Below are 13513 nucleotides of genomic sequence, written 5' to 3'. Positions count from 1 at the left end.
CAGATCTGAGTGAACACACAGTGCTGATTCGGCGAGGCTCGAGTTTCTCTGACTAAATCTTGTCAGATGACAGTCATGGAAGTCAATTAAAAAGGCACTTTCAGAGCGATTCTTTTCACTGTGTATGACCAAGTGAATGCTGTGAGATCAGACGTCTCCGCTGATTTGTTCTGCTCTTATTGAATCCATCAGGAAGGTTTACATGCATGAGATTTTGCTTCGGAGTGAGTAGCAGACGAATAATCTGGATGGAATGCCGGCTGTAACCCCAAAAGTAAAGCTTGTCGTTATTGTTTTCATTTGGAATATCTGCAGAGGATAATGCCCGATGTTTCCTTGACACTGGGGGGTCAGTGACTTACACCTCCTTACAGAGCTTTGGCAAACGCTGTGCACACAGTGGAACAACATCAGGTGTGCACGTGATGTGCAGAGCCATGGGGAAATAAAAAGGCAACTGTGCTGTTTTAGAGTGCTGCAAATGCTCAGTGCAGCGTTATAGATAGTTTCCATTTAAGAAAAAGCTCTACTCAGGCAGTCTATTAATCAATCAATCATAACATAATGGCATGTAATGTGAAACATGCTTCGACTCCACGACAATCAGCTTTTTCCCTTTTAAAGGCTTTCTCTTTTTAAAGAGCCCTTTTCGGTTTGCACTATTGAGAAGAAGTGGTTTTGTTGTCCGGTTGCGTCTCCTCAGAGCCTACGGTGTTGGTTTAACCTCCCTGATTGAGGGCCAACAGTGTTTTCTTAAGTTCGGTATCTCTGTCAGACCTTTGGCTCACATTTCGGACACAAATGTAGAGGACAAAAAAACATTGAGGCTGTAAGACATCAAGAAAGGGGGGCAGTATTGGGGGGGGGGGATAAATAGAAGTAGATGGAGAAACGGGGAGGTTTCATAACTGACACATGGACGCAGGTGGATGAAGAAAACAGGCATATCAGGACTCTGAACCTTATTGTGAACTCAGACTAAGCTGCTGCTGACATCCTGACAATCCTCACTGACTAAGAGGCTGACAGGCGGTAGGACCTCGACCAGCGAGACCAGAGAAACGGAACAGAGAGTCGTGTGGACTCCATTAGAATCTGTGCAGAGCAGGGAGGACTGAATCATTCTGGCAAAAGCTTACTCGGCTTCTCTCCCCTTCGTCTGTAACTGGGTGAACATCCACACGACCTTTGAACTCCGCCTTAGTTACCGTGGCACGTCATTCATGCAAATAAAAGAATTACAAATTATAAAGATGCCCCACTCTATAATGTGTTGGCTGGCAACAGCACAGCCTGCACAGTGTTGAATGGCCCATATAGGCACATAACATGAGATTATGATAAACGTGGAACTGCTCTTTATTCTTCACAATCAGTAAAAAGCTGTGGAGGGCTACAACACGGGATTGTGTTAATCTAGGCTATTTGGGGTTCTTCTGTCTAGTGTTGTACCTTGTTTTGTTACTGACCTTATTCCAGTCAAATAAGTACACATATTCAAAATGCATAACATTGAAGCATTGAACATTTAAGTATTGAAATGTAATTATTTTAAAATCTTAATCAATTTAGTTAAACTCATGTATGTGCACACATTCACTCTTCCAAATGAATAAGATGACCACAGGAAGGGGTTTTGCTGCTACAGACACCAGTCTAATCATTAATCCATGCAGGCTAAGTAAATGGATATTGTTGTGGAATTGACATCTGATTTCTAGACTCCTCTATTCTTGTGCTACGATTACCTGCCACTTATCGAGATCCAGTATTTGTGAAAATGTTATTCACTGAGAAATATGTGAATGTATTTCTGAATCCCATGAAAGTGTTAATGTTTTTCTAAATGTCTATTAACAGCATGAAGATATTGTAACTGGGTTTTGCAGCATTTTCCGACCTGAAAATAAACTGGTCAAAATGTTTTTCGTTGTTGTTAGGTTTATAAAATATTATTGACATGTTCACTCTCTGGAAAAATATTGCAAATGCTACGTAGTCTCAACATTTGTACATTTGTAAAGAGTTCATGGTTCAACCGTTTGTATGTAGTTCATAATTCATGTCTTGCCTGAGGTACTTCCAGCCTTCTAAAAGCCAACAGGTTGATTGACTGACCATAAACTGAAACGTTTGGGCTCTCTGCAGAGGATTTGACACCTGCATATTCTCACACGGAAACACTCGGGAGCTGAGGGGATATACAAATTTTTAGAAGCACGTTGTATTTTTCTCATACATTCATACTTTGCTTTGCTGACTGATTTGCTCGGCGCTGCAAATCAACAATAACAACAGCAATTACTTTTTTCAAAATTGAAAAACTTAATGGTCGCATTATTTAAACAATGCACATTGTTTGAGCATTGCAAGCACGGTCAAAAACCTTCAGCGGAATTATTCTCTTCATTTATTTTAATTTCTCATTAATTAACAATGTAGCAGAGTTCACAGGCTTGTTATTTTTGCTCTATAACACAGAATGTGATTGCATTTCTAAACCCTAACAAGTGCTTGGGTAAACTTTTCCCATCTCCCCCTGCTCTCCCTGCGGTGTGAAGTGTGAGTGACACTAGTGAGGGAGTCTTGTAAAGCAAGGTCAGCACAAATGAGAACCAGGCTCACACTGACTCAGCTGGCTCCTTTCTCCTGTCACTTCTTTCTCAGCTTGAAGCCACAGAAAAAAATGTCAAAACTCACTAAAAATAGCAATTCATAGGGAGGCCATGAGCCAAAGCGATCCAGTGACTGTTGTTCCACCTTAAATCCTTTTAGTCAAGTGGAAGAGCGATGGAGAAATACTCCTGAGATAATTCTGCAGCTCTTTGGGTGAACGGACGTCTCGGATTACATGTGATCTAATATCATTTACGTTGATGTGTGGAAGTTTGCCACTCGACAATATCAAAGTGCAAACACACCACAAACAAGAAGGCGTGCGACCTGCGCACCAAACATCACAGCGTCTCAACACACATGCGTACAAGACGCACGTACACAAACATCCCTCTCACAACATAGCAATGGAGAACTGTGAGAAGCTTTTCCTTCACCAGCAGAGACAACAACTGATAAACAGCGTGAAACTGGATCTTGGCACCAAAGGCACCGCTGAGAGCCTTTGAATGTCAGTGTGTGGGGATGTATGTGTTCATGGTAATTTCATGGGGTGGGGGATACCAGAGAGGGGGAACAGATTCACGGGGGGCCGTCTGACCTTGGAGCAGACGTTACCTTAGCCAACTTCCACAGGTCCTGTTTGTAGCTTTGGGAATCTGTTAAAAGACAATTCTGGGTGAAGAGGACACAATGAAAATGTTATTGAATTATGGTACTCTTATCTTACCTTACAGTGAAATGTAATGTTGTTGACTCAATGAAAGTGATATGCAAAATGATGGACTATCTCCTGGTTGTGTAACATTCTAATTGATACTTTTCATTTCATGAAACGCAGAAACAAAAAGGAAAGAATTTTTAGCGGTGCGCTGGTGATTTAGTACTGCACTTCAAAGTTGGTGCACTCAAAATGGACACGTTTGAAAAATAATGGTTGGAATCTGTGCACCAGAGGACAAGATATCCTGACTTTTAGTCCCATTATCGGTCGAGCAATAAAGACACTGATCCTATATTTCCATTAACAAAATCGAAACCCTGCCTGCCTCCTAAACGCCCACTTATTTCACAGACAGGATACAACTGTTCTCTTCGGTATATTACTCCCTATGACAAGCAAAGAACATCGGTTGCATGCCCCTTAAAATATTTGATCACCAAATAAGAAATAAAATAAAATATTGAGGGCTGCTATGTCCTAAAACATGCATAGTTAGGTTTTGGGAATAACAAAGTTAACGCTAACCAACAGTTTCATTATTTTCTCTAATTTGTTTTCTAATTTTTTACTTTTTTTGAGCACGAGAATGTGTTCATATAAGGTTGTTGACCAGCTATCCATCTTGAATGGCTTTAATATAAAAAGCAACTGCCAGATGTATCTTTTTTCTTCAGTATTTCATCAGACGGAATTAAGTGTAATCATTGGAAAGAGTCATAATAACACAGACAAAATTGCTGCGCAGCAGACACCACATTTTAGCACGTACTTTAACAACATTAACATTATATTCATTAATAGGTCTTAATGAAAAAGATCTGTGCAGGTTCTCGATCTCAGTTAAAAGTTACAATTAGGATTTCTACTTTAAGAGCCATTCCTCTTTCTGTTTTTCCCCTCCTCTCTCTGTGTGTACACTGACCTACATTTATGAATACTGTCTCATCTGCGTCAATGTTTTTCTGTAATAAACAGCGCACAATACTTCACTAACAGCTGCATGTATAGTTAGTGTTTTATTAGCTGTACATTAATGTGCACATACTGATTCATCATTTCATAAAGTTGTAATGAAGGAAGTCAGAACGAAAGAGCACATGGATGCTAACTACAGTGCGGGCCAAGTCTAACATGATATTTACAGGCTTAATTCCCAGCAGTGCAGCTGCAGATTACCCACACCCACTGGAAAGAAAACAGGCTCTTTAACAGACTGTGCTTTCTTGGAATGTTTTTCCGAGAGTGGAGAATACAATTTTAAAAAGTACATAATTGTGTTTCCCAAAAGCTTTTACTTTTTTAAGGAACCCATTGCTTTCCAGTCTCGGGGTGCTCATTACTTGAACACCTGATGAAGGAGATGCATGAATGCACTGTATTGAGCTTTCTAGTTGATCACCACTGTATCACAGATTAACATTAGGCCTACAATACTTCCGTATGACAAAACAATTGGTTAACAACATCTCCAGGGAAAGGACTTCTGCCCCAGAAAGATTTGTCCCAGATTTGACTAAATAACCTGCCAAGTATGTGCCTGTAGGAGCTGGATCTGGGCCAATATCAGCTGGGGATATTGTTGTGGGCCATGTGTGTCACTGTGTAGTAGAATATAAGTGTGTACGTGTGCGTGTGTGTGTGTGTGATTATTCGGACTTGTGTGGGGTTAGTGAAGTAGGCTGCAAAGGAAGTCTTGGGACAGCAGGCTGTAAACACAGCTGTGTTGAGGTGAATGTGTAAGTGAGGGCAAACTTTTTTTTGCAGGCAAGATTTTAGTTATATGTTCTTTATTCTGGGAAGTTTACAATTGATCCTCAGCTGACTACAAATGTAAGCTGGTTCACTATATAAATAGCACAATCAACATTCCCATATAGTTTGTTTTGCAATTCGTCATCACCTCTCATTTCACAAGAAGTCTCACTGGTACCACAAGAGCTTCTGTCTCTGGCATCTTCTTTTGCACCTTGTCAAAAACCATGTCCAGCTCCTTCTGTACATAACAATAACCACAGAAACCCTGCACGGCTGTGTGTGATCACCAAATGAGGCAGAAAGCCCCAGCAAGCTATGCAAACATGCCTGTGCTCCATATGAATAAACATTTTGCAATTATTCATCTACATCAACATCATATGCCTTTTTATGAGCTGGAAAAACTGAATCCACTGTTGGCTGGATCTCTCAGGTTTTTTCAATACTTTCAAAGGCCTTTAAGGTATCTTGTGATATTTGTGGGTGCTTGTGGAGAGCATTTTCAGAATGTGAATTCAGATTTCATCCTAACATTCAAATATGTAAAATCAAATATCTTATGTGTTGTATATTAGCATGTTTGACATCATGTCAGGTCAAGGGTTTGATATAATAATAATAATAATAATAATAATAATAATAATAATAACAATAATAATAATAATAATAATAATAATAATAATGATAATATGTACAGATGACCATAGTCAACTGTATATGACAATGGTCATATACAGTTGGTCAGTAGGTGTCATTATGTAGCCTAATGTCTTTTCGGCATTTTAATCTTTTTTATTTTGTGCATCTCGGTTTCTAAAAACAATTTTGGAAATCATTCTTTTTATTCTTATTCCTTGAATTCAACCAAACGCAATCTAATTAAAAAACAAATAAATCCATCTAATATCAGAATGACTAATGACTTAATTCTGTAATGGCTTTCCTGCGTGTCGGGCTACTGTTCAGTTTTACCTTCAGCTGAATATGTACTGTTCTTTAAAGCCAGATGGTGACCATACCGGGTGTAAGTCTATGACTTCTGGCTCACTGCCCTCATAAGGTCTGCTGTGATTCTGCCCGAAGCCAAGTCATCCCCTCTTTTTAGTAACAGCCCTCTCACAAATCTCTGAAGTTAACACCAGCTCTTCAAAGTTACCATTCACAGATAAGATAACTGGAAGATTGTTAAACTTTCATTTTCAGTTCTTCCCTCAAAGCATTGGCTTGAATTCTGAAAAAGAAGAGTCTGACTCCAGTTTGTCAAAAGAGATCAGTAGGAATTTATTATTTGCTTTAGATACATGTACAGTTCTTTCCTTCTGCCATTGCTCCACTGATCAGTCACTGGCAGTCATCTCAAACTGATCTTCAAATGGAGGATTCTCCAACACAGAAATGTTTCTGAAACACCTTGATTATGAGTTGAGAACATGTTGTTCTGGAGCTGTAGGCTGGTGGCATGTGTATCTTGCAGCTTCACATGAGGCGATTTGTAGAGTCATGTTAAACAAAGAACATCGGTAGAAGCCATTCCTTGAAGACAAACACTCCAATTCCCCAAAAATATTTAAAAACAGGCCAGAAGATATATATTGAAGAATTACAAAGACACTCTTGAAGCCTTTGCTACACAAGTAGACTGCTAAAACTCGTTCTGAACAATGAGAGAAAAGAAAGAAGGTGTAGATGATGAGTTAAACACATGGAACCAGAAAACACCTCATCATGTCGGTGACAATCTAGATGAGCGAATCACACCAATAAAATGCACAGAACAGAGAGTTAAGATGGAAAATAATTCCTGCACTGCTTGTTAAATTTATCAGAGCTCATGCATTCAGAAGTTTGCTTCCCTCTCGCCTGCCCCTTTCTTATGAGAAGCCTAAACATTGCATGTTCTTTTTGTTATGCTGAGATGAACAACTTCACAGTAAATAGCATTTTAAGTTAGTTAATTTATTTGACTTTAGGAAACACTTTCTGTCAAAGACAGGGTTGATCAGCAAATTGAGTTCTCACTGGATAACAAAGGGAATGTGCTGTTGAGCATAACGGCAGAGCGATGAACTGCTTGAGGAGCAGACAAACAGATGGATTCCGGGTTTTCTTCCAGCGGCTGTGTTAGATTTGTGATGATCTACAATTTGACAAAAAAAGAAAAAATCTTCAGGTAACAACACAGCACAGTGTGAGCTGTGCTTGGTTTCCTATACTGTTGAAATGTGGCAGCAAGTCCTTTTTTCATATAAATAATGCTAAACACACAAAAAGTCTCCCTCTCACTCACATCAGAACTGTCACAAAAGTTTCTAAAGACCTAGGAGACACATACAGTACATAGCGTAGCCTGCATACATACTAATATACATATATGCAAATACACAAAATCAATAACCCCTCCATGTTGGAATAATGGCATTTATGGATCTGAAATCATAATTTCATATAAAAATATATAAAAATAAAAGTTAAAAAAGTGTCATCTGAATTGGTGAGAAAAACAATAATCTCCGATGCCGCTCCACTGTGTGATGCAAAGCCCAATTCAAAGAATCAGTGTCTTTGTGAACATACACTGTTTGTCTGTCCATGGGATTCACATACATGTCAAGAGGCCATTTTAAAGAGGCCACTAGATAAGTTTAATACTGGAGTGTGAAAACAGACACAAAGAGAGGAACAAGGTCCTTAACTCTCTGGCCAGCCAGCGAGGTAACATGAAAACTACACATCTATCTATCTACACACTAAGGGATCTCTAACTGCAGGGCATGGTAAGTGCACGTTCCCATGAAGAGGTCAATTTACCTCTAAACCCTGATCAGTTCATTGAGATCTGCGTCACTGTTTGTATGGAAGGGTGGGCTGGTCCTGTCAACCCAGGCACATGTTCGACTTTTATGTATTCATATGGTCGGACACTTGAAACAAACGTCACAACATTTCTGTCTGGACATTTGAGAAACCTTGCTTCTTTTTGTTCCATGACAAATAACAGTCAAAAGGATGCTCCATCGTGCTTTGTTTAAGTTGTTTATCCTAAAATGTATCTTTAAATAGTTTTCCTATCATATTCTCATCTCGCGATCAGGACTCTTGTCCAGTGAGGGCTCCCTGGTGCTGATCATGGATGCTGAGGGCCCTTGATTGACACCAAAGGGAGAAACAGCTGGAGATCGAGCTGCCAAAGGAGACAGCGAAGGGGAGAAGCTGGGGGACATTGCTGCTGATGAAATAGATCCCTCGTGACTGATAGGGGACCTGCGGAGTGAGGCCAAGTGGGGGAATGTCCGTCCAATGACAGGGACCTTGGGGGGGACCGACATGGCCCCTGGGTGAGCCACTGATGTGATAAGTGGTGGAGGGTCAATTCTAGGTTTTGGATCCATTTTATGCTTGGGGTGGAAGGGTTGGCGAGGATTCTGCTGGGCAGTTTCATCTTTCAGCCTGGCAATCTCTGTGAAGACATTAGCCAGAGGCTGGAACTGAGGGCACCAGTTGAGTAGGTAATCCCAGTTATAGCTTCCGCGTAGCTCCTCGTCACTGGCAACAATAGCTGTGAGGGAACCATCCACGGAAGGTTTGCCATCCTCAGGGAAGGCGTAATCCTTGGGGAGGGAAATGTTGAGGCCGCGGCCTGTCCCTAGGTACCCTCCTCCCTCGTCCCTATAGACTGGGAGTTGATTAGAGAGCAAGGTCCCACTGAGACTACCTCCCAGTTTCTTTCCTTTGAACCAGGTGCTGCCTTCCAAAGCAGCAGGCTCACAGGAGATATCAGAGAGCTGGTCAGCATCCTGCTGAATGCCAGAGTCTGGTCCTCTGGCAGAAATGTGCTCCTGCATAGACGAGGTGATGGAGGCAACACGGGGGTACTCGTTTATCATCCTGATCTCATCATCGTCTGCTGCCTCAGCTGATCCTCTTCCACTGGAGTGAGAGGGATCCAGAGAGCCCCCTCTAGTGTAGGGTCCACCACCGGCCCCACCCTGATCTCCAGCATAACCTGGCAAGGCCTGGTGGTAGATTCTCTCGCCTCCTGTTCCTGAGTTGCATTCATCCAATTTCTGCAGAGCAGTTCCTGAGGCCACCGTTCTGTTTCCTGCATTCTGGGCTTTCTTCCTCCTGCGTGACTTGACAAGGAACACCACCACAGCCATGACCACAAGCAACACAATAAAACCAAGAGACACAGCAATGATGCTAATCAGCAGGATGTTGACATCGGATGCAAGGCCATAGTTGGTGTTTGTGACATCGATGGAGACCTGGGCTGTAGTGGAGCGAGATGCATCAAGAGGACTGTGAGCTCTTACATCCAGGTTCATCAGCCTGGTTTCCCGTTTGGTCCTGCCAGAGCCACTGCTCCTACTGCTGCTTGAGCCATCCAACTTGAGGACAATGACCCCAGTGGTTTTGTTGACATCAAAGTACTGAGAGCTGGTGGGAAGAGAATATAGAACAATACCATCCACCCCTTCATCCTCATCACTTGCCTGGACCCGGCCAATGCTCTGGCCTTTCTTTGCTCCCTCTGGGACTTCAAAGGAGAAATCAGAGGACATGAAGAGTGGGTCATACTCATCCTCACCTGTGACAAACACCTGTACAGTTACAGTGGCGGATTGGTTTCCTGAATCTACTGCCACTGCTACAAAGTTAAAGGAGTTGACCTTCTCAAAGTCAAATGGAATTTTGCTTTTGATTTCGCCAGAGTTCTGATCCACAGTGAAGCTGTCTTTTCCCGCCACAGACCGCTCCACAATGTAGTACCTCAGTTGGCCATAAACTCCTGTGTCATGATCTATGGCATGTAGAACTGTCACAGCAGAGTTTGCTGGTTGGTTTTCTTTGATACTGACTGTCAGGACGTCCACAGGAAAGAACGGATAATTGTCATTTACATCTTTGACCTCAACAATGACTGGAGCTAGTGCAAAGTGACCCTGTCCATCTGTGGCCTGAATGATGACAATATGTGTGGCCCGGTGCTCACGGTCGAGTACTCGCTGAAGCCGTAAGGCTCCAGTCCACTGGTCCATGGTAAACAAATTCACCTCATCACCAGAGCTGATAGTGTATTGGACCTCAGCATGGGGAGTTGAGTCTGGATCTGACAAAAAGACAAAGACAGAGTACAATTAATTACATGGGAGATAAAGTAAGAGAGGAATATTGGAAAAGGGAATAGTAAATGAGAGATAACTGGACAAAATCAGAAGACTTTTGCCCACCTGTAGCAGTCAGTCGTATGATCTCAGTGCCTGCGGCAGCTCCCTCACTCAGTGACACAGCATACTCTGCTCTGCTGAACACTGGAGGGTTATCATTCACATCACCAATGGTGATCACCGCGGCAACACTGGAGCTCCTCTGGGGTACACCACGGTCTGAGACGACCACTGTGAGGTTGTAAAGTGTCTTGGTTTCAAAGTCGAGCCCCTCAGCCAACAGCAGAGTCCCAACTGTCTGAAAGCCCCGCCCCTCCAGGAACCGTACACTGCTTTCAATCTGGAATGCATTGCCCTCATTTCCGTTGGCAATAGCAAAGTCAAAGCCACAGTTTTCTCGCGAGAGGTCGCTGTCAAAGGCCTCAAAAGTTAGAACTGTTGATCCTGGGATGGTATCCTCAGAAACTGTAGCCCTGAAGAGACAGAAAGACATCCCATTTGTAAGGCCAGCTGTTTAGGTTACATCACAACACATCCAGAATATAATGAATGTAGACTGACCTGTAATCTGATTGGTGAAACACAGGAGCGTTGTCATTGACGTCAGAGATTTGGACCTGGACAGTGGTGAGGGAAGAGAGTGAAGGCGACCCTCCATCACAAGCTTCAATAACAACACTGACTGACGGACGTTCAGGGTCAAACTCCGCTCTGTGATTGATAAACAGGGTTCCTGGACACAGAGGGCAAAGAGATGGATTTAGACATTGTGCTGGGGAAGCTGCTTTCAAAACAAACTAATTATATATTACTTTCTATTGGAACTGGAAACTTCAGGAATGATGCAAATGCTGTCTACCATTGTTGGGGTCAATGTAGAAACCCTCCTGGGTTGATGAAGTCACTCTGTAGGTAATCTTTCCATTCTCTCCAGAGTCCCTGTCAGTCGCTGTTACCGTGACGACTACACTTCCTGGTGGTGTGTGCTCAGGCAGAGTAACCTGAGGTACAGAGATATTCATTTGAGCATCAGGGCCCAAAAAAAAGGTTGACAACATTTTGCATAACTACTGTAATACATTTCCCAAAACTCAGAAAGGGGACAATTGTATTTGATATTTTTATTTATGTTTTTCCCTTCCTTGTCATTTCCTGATAAAGTAAATATTGATCTCTGCAACCTTTCCCAGTCAATATTAGGCAGTTAACTTTTACAGCGTGTGTACATGTCTATAAGTGCAATGTTCTCGTCCTGCTGTAGTCTGTTGCAGCGAAACTGTTTCTGAATTGAGTTTTAACAAACTTAAATTAAACAAAATGAAATACACGTATTCTGTAAACTTCCTCAGGCAGCACATAGTATGCAATGGACACATCAGACTTCTTACAACACACGTTTAATTTGATCTATAATCAATATACATGCATAAAACAGAGCATTAGTTGGATTTGTAAGCCACTCTACCTGATAGAGATCATGGGTAAATGCAGGTGCATTGTCATTAATATCCTCCACCAGTATTGTAATGTTAGCCTCAGTCTGGTGCTGGCTGTCTGTGGCTCTGACAGTCAGGGTGTACCACGTCTTCTCCTCAAAGTCCAGAGGGGAAGTGAGGGATACGCCTCCGCTGTAGCGGTGGATCCCAAACTTGCCTAAGGCTGTTGGGTCCAGCTGCAAGGAGTAGGAGAGGGCAGGACTGGAGTCGACATCGTTACCCGTCACAAGAGTGATCTCTGTGCCAATCAACATATCTGATAGATAGAGAAAGAGATTGAACAAAACTGCACTTAACTTCCTGTCAATTTTTGTAGTTTTTATAATGTTTCACGACACTAAACATCCTTAAACCTGCCTGTCTGGTGACAGAATTTGTTTTGTAAATGTAATGCATTTGCTGTAAACTAAATCAAGAAAAATAACCAGAAAGATCAAAATTCCTTCAAATTGAAGTCCTTACTCTCTGGGATGCGTATTTCCTGGGGCAAGGGAATAGTGGGACTGTTGTCATTCTGGTCAACAATGATCACTGTCAATGTGGCCGAACCAGCCAGTCGTGGACTTCCTCTATCAGTTGCTGTAACTACAAGCCTGTGGGTGGACAGAAAAAAAATGTGTTGAATTCTATATTGGTGATGATAGAGGAAATGTAAAAAGAAACATATAATGATGGACATCGCCCCTCGGTTACATATTCTCATGAAAGAGAAGAGTTATGAAAGCAACACAACACATGTTACAGTGAACAGGAGCTGGTGCCCAAAACTTCAGCAGTCTAAGTCGACTTCCTCACCAGCTATCAAAAAACAAACTATTTGAGTGAAGAAGATTCATGATATGGTGGATCTTTTTTCCTTACATGTTTACATGTTTGTATATACAATTGACTTTGTCTGTACACTGCCAATGAGCAGTTCAAATATATATCCATCCTCAAATTGTGCACATAGAATGTATGTTCGCAAGGTTTATTCAACCACAGCTCTGTTCTCACTTGGTCTGGGTAAAGATCTCACGGTCCATAATGGCCGCTGTTGTGATGCTCCCTGTTATTGGGTCTATCTTGAACAGGCCGCTCCTGCCTGATGACTGGATGGAGTAAGTCACCTGACCATTTTGGCCCTGATCAACATCCTCAGCCATCACCTGGAAGAAAGAAAAAAAAGGGGAAATTAATATTGGCTCTTGAGAGAACACCAGTAAGCCTAATACCTCTATGACTGTATGTCAGTTCAGTTCCGTTTTCTTAATTTTTTTAATTCATTTTTTCAGTACATTTTGTAGCGGATCCAAATGCTAGAACGGATCAATACATTATTTTTCACTTATGAAAACGTCGTTGGCAGAAGTCTGCGCTCTGATAGTGGTCTTCTAGTTTATAGTCCAGTTTTTATATTAGGAAGTACCTGTATGATTGGCATCTCATATCCCTGTGTTTCTCTCATGAAGGCCACATAGTTCTGGAGCTGAAAGCGAGGAAGGTTGTCATTGACATCCTGCAGGATCAAGTTGATAGCCATGAAAGATGTGGAAGACACTGTTTCAGCCTTCACAACAAGCCGGAGTTTGGGGGTGTCTTCAAAGTCTAGACCCTTGGAGCTCTGCACCATGATTTCACCTGAAGATGTATGTGGAAAATGACAAAAATCATCAAGTAACAACATCATCAAATGGCTGATTTAACTGTTTATGAAATATAGTTTTTCTATAATCCACATATCCTTTTTATCTATAAGACATCATATATGTTTC

At 41.8% G+C, this 13513-nt stretch overlaps 1 protein-coding gene across 1 annotated transcript in view; it reads right to left on the bottom strand.

The window, feature by feature from the left end:
* Nucleotides 1-6355: 6355 nt before the first annotated feature.
* Nucleotides 6356-13513, bottom strand: part of LOC117743242 (protocadherin-16-like) — a 78109-nt gene continuing 70951 nt past the window's right edge. Inside the window, 8 exon segments of the mRNA XM_034551075.1 lie at nt 6356-10205; nt 10327-10736; nt 10825-10996; nt 11123-11264; nt 11729-12015; nt 12222-12352; nt 12756-12907; nt 13168-13379. Of these exon segments, the coding sequence (XP_034406966.1) occupies nt 8164-10205; nt 10327-10736; nt 10825-10996; nt 11123-11264; nt 11729-12015; nt 12222-12352; nt 12756-12907; nt 13168-13379 (3548 nt within the window). The 3' untranslated portion in view covers nt 6356-8163.

This window comes from Cyclopterus lumpus, chromosome 14 (assembly GCF_009769545.1).
Source record: "Cyclopterus lumpus isolate fCycLum1 chromosome 14, fCycLum1.pri, whole genome shotgun sequence".
In the NCBI taxonomy this organism is placed as follows: domain Eukaryota; kingdom Metazoa; phylum Chordata; class Actinopteri; order Perciformes; family Cyclopteridae; genus Cyclopterus; species Cyclopterus lumpus.
Note: the sequence above shows the minus strand (reverse complement) of the source record. Positions and strands in the feature narration are given on the sequence as shown.